Below are 17,521 nucleotides of genomic sequence, written 5' to 3' on the forward strand. Positions count from 1 at the left end.
TCTTTGTTTAGCTCTTTGATCTCCTTTTAGAAGGATGAAAATTTCATATTAGCCAAACTTTGGTCTTGCTAATGGAGTATTTTCTTCCCTCTGGAGAATTGATAACTTGCATACATTATCCCTATAAGCATTGCCTATACTGCCTCCAGGAATATCTGACAAGTCCATAGACACTTCAAATAATAGGAATAGAAATGCAGCACTCGCCCATATCCTTTGAATTAATGGTCCTTTATTCCACACACATGGACATCATTCTTCGTGACGAGCAGGTAAAAACGGGTTCAAGCAGAGGAGAAGAGAAGCTACAGACTTCTGCATTTCTATTCCTTCTTTTGAAGTCAGGCTATACTTTGAGCTGTTCACCACCCAGATATATCCTATAAGAAGTTGTATATGGATGGCCACACATACTATTATTTGCAGATCAAAAAGTTGGTGCCTCTTTACTCTTCTACCTTGTCCCATTGACACTGTCTGGGCTGCAGGGTGGTTCGTCTGTTATCCAGTACCTATACCTCTATTGTTAATTTTGAAAGTTACCACCAAGAATAGTTTTGTCTGATTATTGAGTATTTTAAAGGTGTGCGTACAACTTTTGAACAATGATCCACTGTAATGGTGGTTTACAGATCCAGTCTTCAGTCTTCAGGTTTCTGTTTAAAAGACCTTTCATTGTCTGCAGCTCCAGTTTTTCACTTTCTCCCTCCGGCACCTTCCTTTGCTTTACTTTGGAACTAGTTAAGTATCATTGATAACCTGCCAATTATGTAGGGTTTACTCAGTTATGTTCCTTTCAATCAAAAAAAGATCACACTTCTGTATCTGATAATTGGGTGAAAATGATCAGTCATTAGGAGAGATTTCAAGTGTCCTCGACTAAAAGGTGGTTGGTTGGTATCCTAGCTCATTGACGTGAGAGATTGGCCTTCGTGTTGTGACAACACAATATTTTACCTAAACATGCTGAATAACATTCTTTACCAAAATGGTCTGCTGCTTGTGTAACCTGAGGACATATAATATTGCCAGGTTTTGAGAAATATGAAGTCCTGGTATTTTAAAGGAAATTTTGATCAATATTCTACCGCCATAATATTCCGCAGTGGTTTACATTCCCTGTCACAATCTACATTCCCTATCAGTTTGTGTTTGGAGTGTGGAAAGAAACTGGAGAACGCAGAGGAAACGCATGGGGAGAAGATGCAAAATCAATGTAGATGTTGTCCTTGGTGGGCTTTAAACCCAGAACCTCGGCTCTGTAAAGCAATAGGGTTAACCTCTGAGCCAATAACATACCCTTTCAACGACTTGTCTCCACCTCACGTTATATATGTATGGACTTGGGCTGCATTCACACATCTTACTTTTGTGGTCTGAGTTTGGCCCACAGTGCAGGGACTGGCCACTTGTCTCCTAATCTGAACTCTAAAGCCTCATATATGCCTAGGAGACTGCTACGCTTGGAGCAAGAGTCTTCTACATTGACTACTATTACAGCCAGCCTATTCAAATTCAATGCTCTGGCATTGTTGTCGGAAAAATATTAATAAAATCATGAAGTGGGCGGGCTGGAGCATCACATGGCAGCTCAGAGCCCTCCCTCTTCTGATGTCCTCACAGGTCCTTCAGACACCGCACTAGAATCTGCAGGCTTCCTGTTACGACCTGTGCTGTGGAGAGGCAACAAGAGGGAGAGCTCTGTGCAGTCATGGGATGCTCCAGCTTTTTACCTCACCACAGCATGGCTGGCTGGCTGCCACAATTAAAAGGTTAATCACTACAACACACAATAAAGCACTCTGCCACTCCTGTGGTGAACTATAACTCCCAGCATGCCATAGCATCTGCAGGACATGCTGGGAGTTATAGTTCTCCAATGGGATCTCAAAGCAGCACTCCAGTATTAGTTTTCAGTGCTGGAAAATATAAGCCCTGTGCCCCCATTCTTATACTCACCCTCCAACGTCTTCATATAGTACTTTACAGACACCACGCTGGTCCCGCAGCACCATTTTCTACCCACAACTTCCAACATAACGTACTATTATATATAATAACAACACATATAATAGTATGTTATTTATGTTAGTAAATATTTTACCACATTTTTTGCTTCAATATTTTTTTTTTTCCTATTTTCCACCTCTAAAACCTGGGTGCGTCTTATAGTCCGGTGCGTCTCATAGTCCGAAAAATACGGTAACTGCTTTCTCTTTCTTACAAAAACAGCGACTCCTCGGTCCATGGGGGATATCCACAATTGCAACTCTATTCAAGTGAATTGGGACGAGCTACAGCTCAACACTCACCCTTTTGGCCAATTGTGGTGCCGTTTTTGAAGAAATTCCATTTTTTTTCTAAGTACAGGACAACCCATTTATGCTTCATTCTGTAATGGTATTTTTTTGCGAACAAACACACAAAAAAAATGTGTTTGATAAATTGTTGGCATAGATGATTGGTTTTATCCAACTGTTGGTGATGAAGCCTACAAATTCCAGTTTATTTTGCTTCCTCTTATTAAAATATAGGGGTTCTGCCTAAATCAACATTTTAGGTATACTTGTATGCAATCTTTTAGCGGAGTATTAGCTCACTGATGAAATAACCTATGTATCTGACATGCGGTTTATTATCCTAAAATGTCAGACTTGTCAAGTACAGCACAAGCTCTAGAAGTTGAGAATGTGAACAAACATTTTTGTCTGACATTTTCTTGTGTGAAAGACCGGCTAGCATAATCTGCTTTATAACGTCATTTGTTTCTGTATTACGAACTGAACTTTTCTAGCAGCCGCTGACCCATTCATGACCCAAAGGTACACATGAGTGAGGCACGAAGAAGAAACTGCCACATGTACAAGTAGGCCATTGGGTTAAAGACCAAATCTAGAGTAATACATTAATGTGTGAGGCCCAATATCACATTAAGGACAAGAAAAATGTTGAAGCATGAACCCAAGAGCACTCCAACACAGAGGAGTCATTACAGATCATTTTTAGTACTTTCGACAAAAACCATTTTAATCAATGATCATGTAAAGTACAGTAGCTTATCAGCCAAACCAGAGTTTCCTCCCAAAGGAAGAGAGAGAGGTCCATAAGGCTGCTTTCACACTAGCGTCGTTCGACGCACGTCGCAATGCGTCGTTATGTAGAAAAAACGCATCCTGCAAAGTTGCCCGCAGGATGCGTTTTTTCTCCATAGACTTATACATAGCGACGCATTGCGACGGATTGCCACACATCGCATCCGTCGTGCGACGGATGCGTGGTGTTTTGGCGGACCGTCGGCACAAAAAAGTTACATGTAACGTTTTTTTGTCCGTTGGGTCCGCTTTTTCTGACCGCGCATGCGCTGCCGGAACTCCGCCCCCTCCTCCCCGCACATCACACTGGGCAGCGGATGCGTCGTAAGACTGCATCCGCTGCCCACGCTGTGATTAATTAACACACTGTCCGTTGGGCCGACGGTATGCGACGGCCCGTACCGACGGACTAGGTGTGAAAGTAGCCTTAGTAGGGAGAACGGTTTTGGCTTTCTTAGGCTGGTTTCACACTTGCGTTTTGATCTGCATGCGTTTTTGAAAAAACGCATGTGGTGAAAAAAACGCATGTAATCGCGGCAAAACGCCGCGTTTTTTAGACGCATGCGTTTTTTTTTTTTTTTTCCCATGAAAAAATCAACTAGAAAATCCACTAATAGTAGAATTAGTTAGGGTTAGGGGTAGCTTTTTATTAGAAGAATGTCCTGGTCACCCTAACCCTACCCCCTAAACGTAACTGAAATACGTGGCACTGAAATACGTGGCACTGAAATACGTGGCACTGAAATACGTGGTACGTGGCACTGAATACGTGGTACGTGGCACTGAAATACGTGGCACTGAATACGTGGTACTGAATACGTGGTACTGAAATACGTGATATGTGGCACTGAAATACGTGGCACTGAAATACGTGGTACGTGGCACTGAAATACGTGGCACTGAATACGTGGTACTGAAATACGTGGTACGTGGCACTGAAATACGTGGCACTGAAATACGTGGTACGTGGCACTGAATACGTGGTACGTGGCACTGAAATACGTGGCACTGAATACGTGGTACTGAAATACGTGATACGTGGCACTGAAATACGTGGCATTGAAATACGTGGCACTAAAATAAGTGATACGTGGCACTTAAATACGTGGCACTATGACTGTCACAAAAAGGTTCATTAAACGGTTAGGGGTGAGGTTAGGGGTAGAGTTAGGGTTAGGGTTTGGATCCCTTATCACCTTGATGGTGGTGGGTGGCTTTTCAGTCTGTTTTCTGGGTTTTTTCTATAAAAACGCATGCGTTTTTAACGCAAACAAACGCATGTGCTTAAAAACGCATGCGTTTACATAGACAGCAATGCATTTTTTTGCCGCGAAAAAACGCATGCGTTTTTTCGCGGCAAAAAAAACGCGCAAAAAAATACTACAGGTTGCATTTTTGAAAAAGAACGCATGCAGAAAAAAAACGCATGCGTTTGAAAACGCGACCAAACGCGTACAAAAAAAACACATGCGTTTTCAATGTTAAGTATAGGGGAAAAAAACGCATGCGTTTTTTGTGCAAAAAACGCTGCAGACAAAAACGCAAGTGTGAAACCAGCCTTACCCTTATCAGTGCAGATCAAAGCACTGATTGGATAAATGAGCCACTGGACATGCAGCTCAAGGGGACAGACACCGACTGCACCCGAAGACCTATCATTTAATAGGTATTTTTGCATTTCATTTTTTTTTTTTTTTTTTTTGCATTGAGCAGTACCATTTAATATATCTTCATCTACAGCTGACTTCTGTCAACAAGCTTTGATTTTTCTAAGGTATTTTTTTTCAGCTAAACCGTACCCTGCTCTGTAATAAGGGACAGAAACTCTAAAACTCTGCCTACACACGGGTGTCTCGTCTCTTATCCTCTACTTTGCATACTTTTTTTTTTCTCTTGCATTGCCTTTATATAAAAGCGCATTTACACTATAAAATTATCATGAACAAGTGTTCCTAGGACCGCTTATTTTTCAGTGTGAACAGTCTGCCGAGTACCCGATGAACGAGCAAAACGCTCTTTCAACTGGTGAAATATTCTTCTCGTTTTCATACAAGATCATCGTTCTTGGCAGCGCATCGTCCTCTGTGATCAGGACTCGCTCTGCTGGGAACGTCGGTCTATGTGCCCTGAATAATCTAAGGGTACTGTCACACAGTGGCACTTTTGTCGCTACGACGGTACGATCCGTGACGTTCTAGCGATATCCATACGATATCGCTGTGTCTGACACGCAGCAGCGATCAGGGACCCTGCTGAGAATCGTACGTCGTAGCAGATTGTTTGAAACGTTATTTCGTCGCTGGATCTCCCGCTGTCATCGTTGGATCGTTGTGTGTGACACCGATCCAGCGATGCGTTAGCTTGTAACCAGGGTAAACATCGGGTTACTAAGTGCAGGGCCGCGCTTAGTAACCCGATGTTTACCCTGGTTACCATCGTAAAAGTAAAAAAAAAAAAAACGTACATACTCACATTCCGGTGTCACGTCCCTCGCAGTCTGCTTCCCGACTGACTGCCGGCCGGAATGTAAGAGCAGAGCACAGCGGTGACGTCACCGCTGTGATCTGCTTTCACTTTACGGCGGCACTCAGTCAGAGCGGAAAGCAGACTGCAAGGGACCTGACGGACACCGGAATGTGAGTATGTACTGTTTTTTTTTGTTTTTTTTTTACTTTTTCGATGGTAACCAGGGTAAACATTGGGTTACTAAGCGCGGCCCTGCACTTAGTAACCCGATGTTTACCCTGGTTACCCGGGGTCTTCGGCATCGTTGGTCGCTGGAGAGCGGTCTGTGTGACAGCTCCCCAGCGACCACACAACGACCTTCCAACGATCACGGCCAGGTCGTATCGCTGATCGTGATCGTTGGAAAGTTGCAGAGTGTGACAGTACCCTAATACAGATCCGTTCAGTGTGCATAGCTAATTGCAGCCTGCCCTGAATAAACAGGATATTAAACGGCCGCTGGTCGGTAAATACTGACTGGTGGGCGTTCATTTAATGCTGCAAAATAGGGTAATGTAAACCTACCCTTAGGGTATGTGCACACGTTGCGGATTTCCTGCGGATCCGCAGCATTTTTTGCAGTGCAGAAACGCTGCAGATCCGCAACTGATTTACAGTACAATGTAAATCAATGTGAAAAAAAAAACACCGCTGTGCTAATGTTGCGGAAAATTCCGTGCGGAAACTCTGCGGATTAAAAGTAGAATGTCCCTTCTTTTTTGCGGATCTGCAGCGTTTTTGTACCCATTCCATTATAGAAATCCGCAGGGGTAAAAAATGCAGTAAATCCGCAAAAAATCTGCACCAAAAACGCACAAAAAATGCAACAAATCTGCACCTGCGTTTTCTGCCAAGAGATGCATAATCTGCACAAGAAATTCCTAAGCCTAATCCACAACGTGTGCACATAGCCTTAGACTTCGTACACTGCTGGGTGGGTCTCTTCAATAAGGGCCATTATTCCCCCGTTAATCATAAAAAGTAGTACTGTTAATGATGACTAGCATGGGTAGATTTTACATTGCAGAGGTCCAACAACCATTTTCTCCCATCTGATATGACAGTGAGCATGGAGAGACAACCGTATCTGAGGCAACTGTACAGTGATCAACAAGCATTTTTCATCCATTCCGTTTCATAGATTCATTTTCATTAATTGGACATGTGCATGATAATTGTTTGCGTCGGCACCTGTACCATCCTCTGCTGCAATACGTCCTTTTGTTTTGGTTACTCTGCTGCACTGGTATAGCCTTGTATTTAAAGGGAATCTTTTAGACGGTTTTTGCCATGTAATCTAGGGACAGCATGTGGTAGGGGTTAAAACACTGAATTTATTGATGTGTCACTTATCAGGCTGTGTGCTGTTTTTTTTTTTACTTTACAATGAAGGTTTTATCACTAGGACGTTATCATTGTCCAGTGATGAGCAGCTCACGGTCAATAGACAATACATAAAGAGTCTGGTGTGGGTTTGGTTATCCCTCTGAGCTCTGCTTCATGCTACATCTAAGAACTCTAATTGTGTCACAACTGCTGCACCCTGTAAACTAAGTGATACATTGTTGGATTCAGGGTGTCTTTGCCTAAATCATGCTGCTCTCGGATGAGGTAGCAAAAACCTGCTGACAGATTCTCTTTATGCAAAAATTTTCCATTGAAACCGGTATTGCTTGGATGACATCACTGTGAATAGTCACAGACGACCCTTTTAATGTGAAGATTAAGTATTGGTATCTAAACACCTCATTGTATCTATTTTTTTTTTCTGCTTTGTGTAACTGATAGGTGCTGTCAGGACATGGAATGCCAGCGTTGTCAGGACAATGGGTGTAACGGCAAACTCAGGTGAGATTCTTACTTGTGTTACTTCTCAAACTCTTAATTCCCTCAGTGCCGTAAGGTGAAGGATTATATGATGACATGTGAAATATAGCCATTATGTATAAACTATTAGCATCGCAGTTGATGCCTGAATTTAATGCGCTGCAGGCATCAGAGTTCCAACACATAATCCCAGCAAGGTGGAATGCGTCTACATGTGCTTGTCATTTAGTAACCTTCTCCTCTTTCAGCTAAACCTGGTATAAGTTATGATGTAATAGTGTGTTTCGTGTCAGTAGTTATTCATGCTTACAAAAAAGCTTGGACAGCACATGGAAAAATATATATACTTATAACTATGTATATTTTTCTTTTTTTCTAACCTCTTCATATAGGATCTGTTTATTTTAGTAAATGATCCCCCCCCAACGCTAAAGCATCTTTTATCAGGGTTGTGACCTTCCTCTTTTTTGTTTCTAGAAAAATCTATGAATAATTTCCAACTGGGTGTGGTTGTTTGCCCTGTGAAAGGTGTATTCTCTACCTATACAGATACTGTCAATGATTGGACAATGTCAGTGCGCAGGGACCCCCACACTCCCCCAGTTGTTAACACCCAGTTGTCAATGTAGAAGGAAGATCTGGAAAGTCACTGTACAATAGTTCCATTATTTTGCGAAGGTTGAAATATCAGAAAATCTGATGAATCTAAAAATAGAATTAATTTGGAGCGTTTAATAAATTCTATAATAACTCTTCTATTACCCCACATAAAAGCAGCAGAAAAAAGCTGACTTGGAGAAATGCATCGCATGCTTTGTTTCAGAGTTTTCACATCAAAAATTTATGCTGTCCTATCCCCCCACAATTACTCCAAAGTGCCATACTCGAACACTACGATCCATGAAGTTTTACTCACCAGTCTTAATAAAAGGTACATTGGAGTAAGATGTGTCAAATTAACAAGTGTGCAACTTTAGCTCAATTTGGTCCATTGTTCAGCTGCCTGGCACCATCGCTAGAAGTACATTTTTTTTTCAGAATTTACACCTCTTTTGTTCCATAAATTATGATTAATTTGCTGGCCGCTCTCTACAATGCCCCATCTTAGGTAAACTCTGATCAGCCATAAAGTTGGCGGAGCCAGGCATGATTTGTGTAAAGAACGCAAAAAGAATTCCAGTAGAAACTGATGAATCAAGACCGTATTGTCTCCCTTCTTTCTAACTCCCTGTCCACTGCCTGTTGTCAAGTATAATCTGCTTATAGCAGCAAAGGCGCCGAGACCGATTACAGGAAGGTGGTCTTTGTCCCACTGCTCCAGCTCTCCTATCTCTTATTAAAGGGCATAATGGATAGGTGGAAGCAAGGAAGAGAGATCCAGCTCCACAGATGTAAAAATCATCTTTATTGGTACATGTTAAAATTCCAAATAACATCCATATTGGCTTAGAACAATAAAAAACCACTGATGCATTTCGGGTGCATCAAGCACCTTTAGTCATGATATACCAGAAAGGTGGACTTTTAAATTCAAGGCCGGCAAAGCCACCATTGGATTATGGCAGGAACAATGCATGCTGGGAAGTGAATTGAAGGACGTTTCTGCACCAATAGTGCTGGCAGAATACTAATGAAGAAACCATTCACTCAAAAAGATTGCATGGCATGTTACTATTCGTGAGAATTGTGACAGGTCTTGAACATTTTACACTGGTATGGGCAACAAAAGCCTTTTTAGCATGGGTGGCGATGGCTACATGACCATCCTCTATAGGTTCTGTGTGAAGGTGTTCACTGTACAGTGCCTCTGTAGTGTGAACGCAGCCTAACAGGCGAGTTATGTTGTCACTTCCTTTGTGTGAGGGATTTATACTTCTGCATCACACATTTGAATTCCTGTTTGATTAAATAAATCTGCACATTTTTATATTTATTTTAAATTTCACAAAGATTTAATACATTTTTTTTTTCATTATTTATAGAAAGAACCATATCTGCTACAAAATCCACACAAAGTTACAGTGTTTCAAACTCTTCAATAATCTCTGAAAGGTATGTAATATCGCTCGTGTGTCTGTGTCTATTCTTGTTATAGACCGTCCAGCATTTAGTGCTCGCTGGGGCAATGTGGTTTAATGGATTAATGAGAATAACTCATCCATAGCCTGGGAAAACAATGTTTGAGCAAAGTGTCTGAAGGATGAATTTGAAGAAGCCCGGTCACCATTGCTGGAGAAATATTACTTTCTCTCTAAACAGAAACTACTGCAGCTGTCATCTCCTTGGCTTGAAGGAATAAGACTAAAAGCCGATAAAACGGCCTCTCCGCCTCAAACTTGTACTTGGGGATTGGAAAAGTAATGGACGTAAATCTCAAGCTGCTCATAAAGAACTGTCCTTTATCCTAAGCTTATTTCACATGAAAAAGTGGTGACAGATTCTTTTTTGAAGGATTCATTAGATGATTATTTTATTTTTTTGATATGGAAGTTCACCGGGCAAGTTCCTGCTGGTCATGTCTTTAACATAAAGCAATGATCTATTATTGGTAAAGGGATTCTGTTACTGGCCATACATCTCCACTGGATCTTCAAAATTGCCTGGTCACAATACACAGCAGCCAGCTCTGTTTTGAGTGATTGTATTAATGATCGTTCTTTTCCCATACAGTTTGTATTGGTTTTTGTGAAAAGTCAATTAAAGGGAATCTTTTGGTAAGATCAGCCCTCCTAAGCTTTCTATATGGATATTCAGGTCCTAGAAAGTTGAATAAAATGATACCTTGATATCTGCAATCAAGATAAATCCACATTTTTCTTAGTTTGTAGATGAGCTGTTAAGATCTATGGGACGGACATCTAAATCCTAAGTTTATTTAAAAAAAAAAAGGGAGCGTTACCATTTTGAGACATGTAATGACTGACAGTCTGCTCTCCTGACCTATATGGGGCAGCACGGTGGCTTAGTGGTTAGCACCGAGTCCTGGGTTCAAATCCCACCAAGGACCACATCTGCAAGGAGTTTGTATGTTCTCCCCGTGTTTGCGTGCGTTTTCTCCGGGTTCTCCAGTTTCCTCCCACTTTCCAATGACATACTGATAGGGAATTTAGATTGTGAGCCCCATCGAGGACATTGATGATCTGTGCAAAAACTGTAAAGTGCTGCTGAATTTGTTAGCACTATATAAAAATAAGTATTATTATTATTATTACATGTCTCACACTGGTAACACCTTTTTTTAAATCAGACTAATCCATGGAGGCAAATTCTCAGGGAGACCTATGTCTAGCCCATAGATTTTAACAGCTCATTTACATATTTTTTTAAAAAAAGTGAATTTCTTGAGACTAAGGCTATGTGCAGACACACATTGCGCATTCGTGTGCGGAATTTTCCGCACAGTTTTTGAAAAATCCGTAGGTACTGTAAACCTGATGGGAAAACTGCTGCGAATCCGCAGCAGCCAATCCGCTGCGGATCCGCAGGCAAATCCGCACCGTGTGCACATACCTTGATATTGGTGATGCCTTAGGGTACCGTCACACAGTGCCATTTTCATCGCTACGACGGCACGATTCGTGACGTTCTAGCGATATCGTTACGATATCGTAGTGTCTGACACGCTACTGCGATCCGGATCCCCGCTGAGAATCGTACGTCGTAGCAGATCGTTTGAAACTTTCTTTCGTCGTCTAGTGTCCCGCTGTGGCGGCATGATTGCATCGTGTGACACAGGTTGTATACGATGTGCGCACAGTAACCAACGGCTTCTACATCGCAAATACGTCATGAAATTATCGCTCCAGCGCCGTGTATTGCAACGTGTGACCGCAGTCTACGACGCTGGAGCGATAATCATACGACGCTGCAACGTCACGAATCGTGCCGTCGTAGCGATGAAAATGGCACTGTGTGACGGTACCCTTAGGTTATCATTTAATTCATCCTTTTATAACCTACATGCCCATATGTACGGCTTTGGAGGGTTGATTCTACTGACAGATGGCAATTAAGATGGCAATCTGCATCATTGAAAGAGTGGCATATGGTTAGATAAGCCATATAGTAGATCAGTGGGGGGTCAGATTTTGGCACTCACACCAATTAGCTGTTTGAAGAAACCTTGGCACTTGTGTCCCTTCTGCAGCCACTTCAATGTCTACATCATACCTCTATCTGCATGCCATCTGGTTGGTTGCAGCGGTGCCGGGTATTTCGGTGTTGCCTTTTTCACTTCAATGTACACGGCATGGATACTGGTAAAGGTATATAATTTATTGTTAAACATTTATCCAGTATATTCACTGTTTTGGGATTAGGTACAAAATCATATTGCTTTATGATTTATTCAATTTATTAATGACCTTCCACCAGATCATTTCCTGGTAGAACTTGAAAGACATAAGTTCACTATGGTTTCCATTTTGTCTATATGTTATCATAGTTTATAAGAAGCCTCTATGACCATTTTCTGTATAATGAGCTCCGGATTTGTACCTAATCCCATCCTATAGACTAAAATCTGTCAATCCCGTGAAAAGGAAAAAATAACAGCATTGATCCCCAGACCTGTTATCACAAGTGGTGACAAAGTCTCTGCACCCCGTCAGTCTGGATTCTTGTCACAAAGGAAATTATTCTTCCGTCTCCTTTCATCTGTGAAGATGGTAGTTACAAAAATCACAAAGCAACAATTTCATCAAACCTTTAGAAAACATTGAAAACAAAAAGGAACTTCCACCCAAAAGACTGGTTATTCTGGACGTTCAAGACCTCAATATGACTCTCCGCCTGTGCCAATATGTAATGCTGCAAGTGACAGGGAATGATTGATGGCTTGGCCTGAAGATAAGGACATGTCTTCTTTTAAGAGAAATGGTCTTTTTACAAGGGCTTTGTGCAATTATTTGAACATGTAATATATTTTGCACAGTTGATGACAGTAATTAAAGGGAAGAGTAGAAATATATGCAGCATTCATACCGTAATGTCTTTATTTTGAGAGGCACTGTGCATAAATTACCTATGCCCTGCGTACATAATGTGAATAGCTGGTAAGGCTTGTCACTATCTGATCCCAAGAGCTGGTGCAGATCTAACAAAACAGGTGTTTAGAAAAGTTCCCCAAATACCTTGTATATTCATTAAATTTTAACTGTCTTTTAAAAAAAAAAAAAATTTTTGACAAGTCATGGAGACATGTCAGATGTTTTGAGCGAGGTAGTCTACTGGTGATATCCTGACTGATCACTAAGAAGCCCGGAGCCGAGCACTACTCTTCATACTGAAGACGGACACCATAGAAATACTGTATCTGGTGATTGAGGCGATCGGCTGAGAGCTTCTGCTACTTTGTCTTCTCGGTAATCTGGACCCACTGATCCCCATCAATCAAAACTTTTGAAGCGTACCAAAAGTTATGTCAAAAGTTTATTGAAATGACAACTGCGCATTAACAAGATGCTTGCGCAGGATTCTTGTTTAGAGATTTCATTATATATGTATTTAATCAAGCCTATGTAAAATCAGAACATTCTTTATTTTTAGATTGTTTTTATCACAAACTTTTTTTTTTTTTTTTTTTTTTTTTTAAAGGTCAATTTTTATTTATTTATTTTTTTCTACATTGCAAATCCCCATAATGTTGAACACGGTTATATTCTTTCTGTAATCTACACCCGTAAGAGACACTATCTGTTTTCCTGTGCTGCGTCTGACACAAGCAGGAAATAGAAAGATGGTGACCTACCATTGCATTCTGGGAAGTCAGGGGAATGATCAGGTGATAAAAAATCCAAATTGGGTCTTTTAATCGAAAAATAAGATGCATTTAGACCCGGTGGCATGGTCTTTCCTGTCATAAAAGATATATTTTTGGTTTCCATTCATTTTGAAGATTTTAAAGAAGGTCCTACCTGAGATGTAATATTCAGTGACAAAATAGGAGGGTCCAAAAGATCTATTTGTAATCATGTGGCAGCAGGGAATTGGCAATGTCATTGAAAGGGAATCTGTCAGTAGAATAACCCCTCCTTAGCCGTCTATATGGCCATGTAGGTCATAGGAAGCTCAATAAAATGATATCTTAATATCTGCAATCCGATGTCTGACTCTAGAGAGATCCCCATTTTTCTTAATATGTAAATGAGCTGTTAAAGGGGCTGTGTAACTGCAGATTGATGAATCTCCCCACCGATTGCACTGTACACTGTGGGGATTCACCGATTTTAGACCCGGGACCAGGGAGCGGCCTCTACTTACCCTTGTATGGAGCAAGGCCCACTGGCCGGGTGCATCACTAGACGGGGCGCGGCCTTGGCTCAATACAAGTGTATGGAGCGAAGGCTAGCCCACTGGCAGCAGGTATGTATAAGACATACATACCTTCCGTTCCTGGGTCTGAAATAAGCAAACACAAGCAGCATACAGTGCATGCGCTAGGGGGGAATCGTAAGTCTGCAGTCACACAGAGTGACTGCATTGTTTTTGACCGGACAACCTTTTTAAGATCTATGGACATACATAAATCTCCCTGAAAATCTGCCTAAAAAAAAGCTTATTTTAAATGAAAGGAGGCGTTACCAGTGTGAGACATGAAGATCAGGAGAGCAGGCTGTCATTACATGTCTCACACTGGTAACTCTCCTTTTTATTTTAAATGAGCTCGAAGACAGACTCTCAGGGAGATCTATGTCCGGTTCATAGATCTTAACAGCTCATTTACGTATAAGAAAAACCTGGATTTCTCTGGAATTAGACATTAATGGCAGATATCAAGGTACCATATTTATATAATCTACATGCTCAAATCGACGGATTAGGAGGGCTGATCCTACTAACAGATGCTCTTTAAAAGCCCAACTACTGATTCGCTATAGGTTGTTTACTGGCAAAAGTAATACAATGAATAACTTACTGAAAAAAACCATGTTAGTCAAAGGATAGATACAATGCACTGCTAATCACTAACCATAGAAATACAGTTAAAACCTACTTCTACCCCAAATCTAAACTTTGCCAATCTTTAAAAATTAAAAAATTTTTATAAAGCAGATGACACAGCGCAAGGTTTCCTCCAAAAGGTGAACTATGTACTGTGGGCACTTGTGTTGAAACCCTTGAAAAGGGCTGTAATTGCTTAGAAGAAATAAATGTCCAAAATTTGCTTCCCTGGTTCTTTAACAGTTAGTTTTATAGTAACATGGCAAAAAGACAGCCATTGCTGCTAAGAGAAAAAAATGAAAACTATGCCTATACTTTGCAAACACTATGGGAGTGCAAAAAAGTTATGGAGAAACCATTAATTTTAGTAAGATAATGTTGCCTGATAAACTGTATATGCACGGATGTATGTATATGTATATGTATGTGTGTGTGTGTGTATATGTGTATATGTGTGTATATATATATATATATATATATATATATATAATAAAATTATATTTATGCATTCGGAAATCATCTGGATGTATAAACACGTAAATGTATGTATTTTTCTTAGCTGCAGTAAATATTTTTGCTAATTAATTAGGATTGAAAAATGACTTATTGATTTGTAAACTATATATGTACAGTATGTTAGAAAAAAAACAACATTATTTTTTGGGGTCCTGTGGTTTCCATATGCAGACCCAGAGCTCAGTGCAATTAAGAAATTGTTATTGAACTTTAAAGTCGATTTGTCATTTTAATTCTACTCAGACTTAAATAATGATATTTTTGGCCATTATATGACTTGTATCTGGAATTTTTACCAGTTTTAATTGCAGGCTGCATTCCTGATTATTATTGTCCCTGAGCTCTTGGGTATAGACTAGCTTCTGTCATGTCTCCCATACATACTGTACAGAAACATAAGGGATTCCTGCTCTCTTGATCCCATGTAGCACATGCTCAGAAGCAACAGCAGCATGGAGAACATCATGCTGCAGTACTGGGCAGTGTAGCTGCGAATCCATCTCTGGGGTGAGATCAATATTTACTAGAAAGCTGCTTCTGCGCTCTGCTTTTCTACTTTGCTGTGCCTCTCCAATCTCTTTTGACTTCAATAGGCAGCTGTAATCTCTTCCCACAGTTGGCAGTCTGCCGTGAACAAGATGAATTTCAGAATTTTTTTTTTTTTCAAAGTAACTGATAAGGAGTTCAGTCGGGAGTGGGAAGATGTGGCATATAAATGGGGGAAAAAATCATATTTCTCTGAGATATATTTCAAATTTTTTTAATATATTTTTTGTACTATGGATGTTTTTGAAACCACATTGACCATTTAATTAGCTGATCATTCAGTGTTGCCATCAGTGTAACAAAGTTTAAACCGCTCTAAAACACTGGCTTTGAAAATCATCTGTTACAGGGTCGAAAGATTTCTGAATTATGTTCATACATACATACAGTCCTGGGCTGCCTGTTAAAAACGCAGTTAAAATTCCCTGCTAAATTATAGTGAGGTTTGTGCTACGTGCTGCAGCATTTCCTTCTCTGCTGGAATGCTTGCATGTAATCATATGGAAAATATTGAATGACATTGTTACAGGACCCTAGAGTCAGGCCTCTGCTTCTAAGGCATCATGCCTTTTTTCCATAGGATAGTTTACACTGTGTTTAATTTTCCTCTGAGGCCTTTTGAAAGAAGGAAAGAGAAACTGTCAGCCTGTCACTTTTACCTGCGCACAATTGTAATTATCACACTGCTATTTCCTAAGCTAAACACACTGTCAAGGAGGGTAAAACATTGCTAAACACTAAAATAAACTCTGCAGATTCTATGTTAACCAAAGAAGAAACCTACTTTAATTAATTAAAATTGTTGTATGGGCTTAAAGGGTTTGACTAGCTAGAATGGGCCTCTTTTCATACTCCAGGTTTCCTAGGGCATCAGTTATATCAGGAGAAATCAGAGTAATTACATAACTTGTTTTCACTTGTTTCTAGTGATGTTTATGCCCAGCCCAGTGTCACCAGTGATATATATGCCCAGCCCAGTGTCTCCAGTGATGTATATGCTCCAGCTCAGTGTCTCCAGTGATGTATATCCCAGTGTCTCCAGTGATGTATATGCCCAGCCCAGTGTCTCCAGTGATGTATATGCTCCAGCTCAGTGTCTCCAGTGATGTATATCCCAGTGTCACCAGTGATGTATATGCCCCAGCTCAGTGTCACCAGTGATGTATATGCCCAGCCCAGTGTCACCAGTGAAGTGTATGTCACAGCCCAGTGTCTCCAGTGATGTGTATGCCCTAGCCTCGTTGTCTCCTGTGTGATGTATATACAGCAGCCTCCATGTCTCCTGTGTGATGTATTCTGCAGAGCTCAGAGTTTTTATTGAAAATTTTTGTGATAAGGGGAAGGAAGGATAAGGGAAGGGAGGGAAGGAAAGAGTGGGGTATGAAGCATGGAAAAATAATTACAATTTAGAGAACTCACAATGCACAATTCACATATCAAACATTGTCTGTAACAGTGTTAATGTAATATTAAGTATTTTGAACCCTGAAATACGAAAAAAACACAAAGAAGAAAACAATAATTTTGCGGAAGGAGATAAATACGGCACTGCTGAATCGTAGAACCAGCTAAGACACCCAGTAAATCAAGTAATGCAGAACCTGTCACTCCAAACTCTCCATTTTTTTTGAAGTACTTGGAAACATTGTTATTATTCAGAGCAAATCTCCATTCTAGGATGCGATGTAGGTGTACCTGATCGATAATATCATTCAACGTGGGAGGGTTGTTTTTTTCCAGTGAAAGGCTATTGCATTCTTAGCCACTAAGAAAATGTGTATGATAACCAGTCTCACCGAGACATCAAGTTGATCTAAGTCATTATACGCACTCTGTGGAGTAATAGTGAAATTATCGACAAACTGCTGCGAATTCTTAACTCATCATCGCAAATAGTTGTCTGCGCTCCAGGCTGATGTTTCTACTTGTAACTGCTTTCCCAGTCTTACATCATCCATAGCCCCAAACATCACACGTCACACCGAAGAGATGCAGCTCCAGCCATCACGATAGAGACAAGTTAATTAAATGTTTGACCAAATATAGCAGGGTCATTTTCAAGTTGATGATTTTGTACAGCTTCCCTGTAGTAT

At 40.6% G+C, this 17,521-nt stretch overlaps 1 protein-coding gene across 1 annotated transcript in view; it reads left to right on the forward strand.

Moving 5' to 3' along the window:
* SMTNL2 (smoothelin like 2) overlaps positions 1-17,521 on the forward strand; it is a 130,940-nt gene that overhangs the window by 63,737 nt on the left and 49,682 nt on the right. The window contains exons 4-5 of the mRNA XM_077294505.1: positions 7,386-7,445; positions 9,407-9,476. Of these exons, the coding sequence (XP_077150620.1) occupies positions 7,386-7,445; positions 9,407-9,476 (130 nt within the window). The remainder of the gene's footprint in view (positions 1-7,385; positions 7,446-9,406; positions 9,477-17,521) is intronic.

Source organism: Ranitomeya variabilis, chromosome 3 (genome assembly GCF_051348905.1).
Source record: "Ranitomeya variabilis isolate aRanVar5 chromosome 3, aRanVar5.hap1, whole genome shotgun sequence".
Lineage (NCBI taxonomy): Eukaryota > Metazoa > Chordata > Amphibia > Anura > Dendrobatidae > Ranitomeya > Ranitomeya variabilis.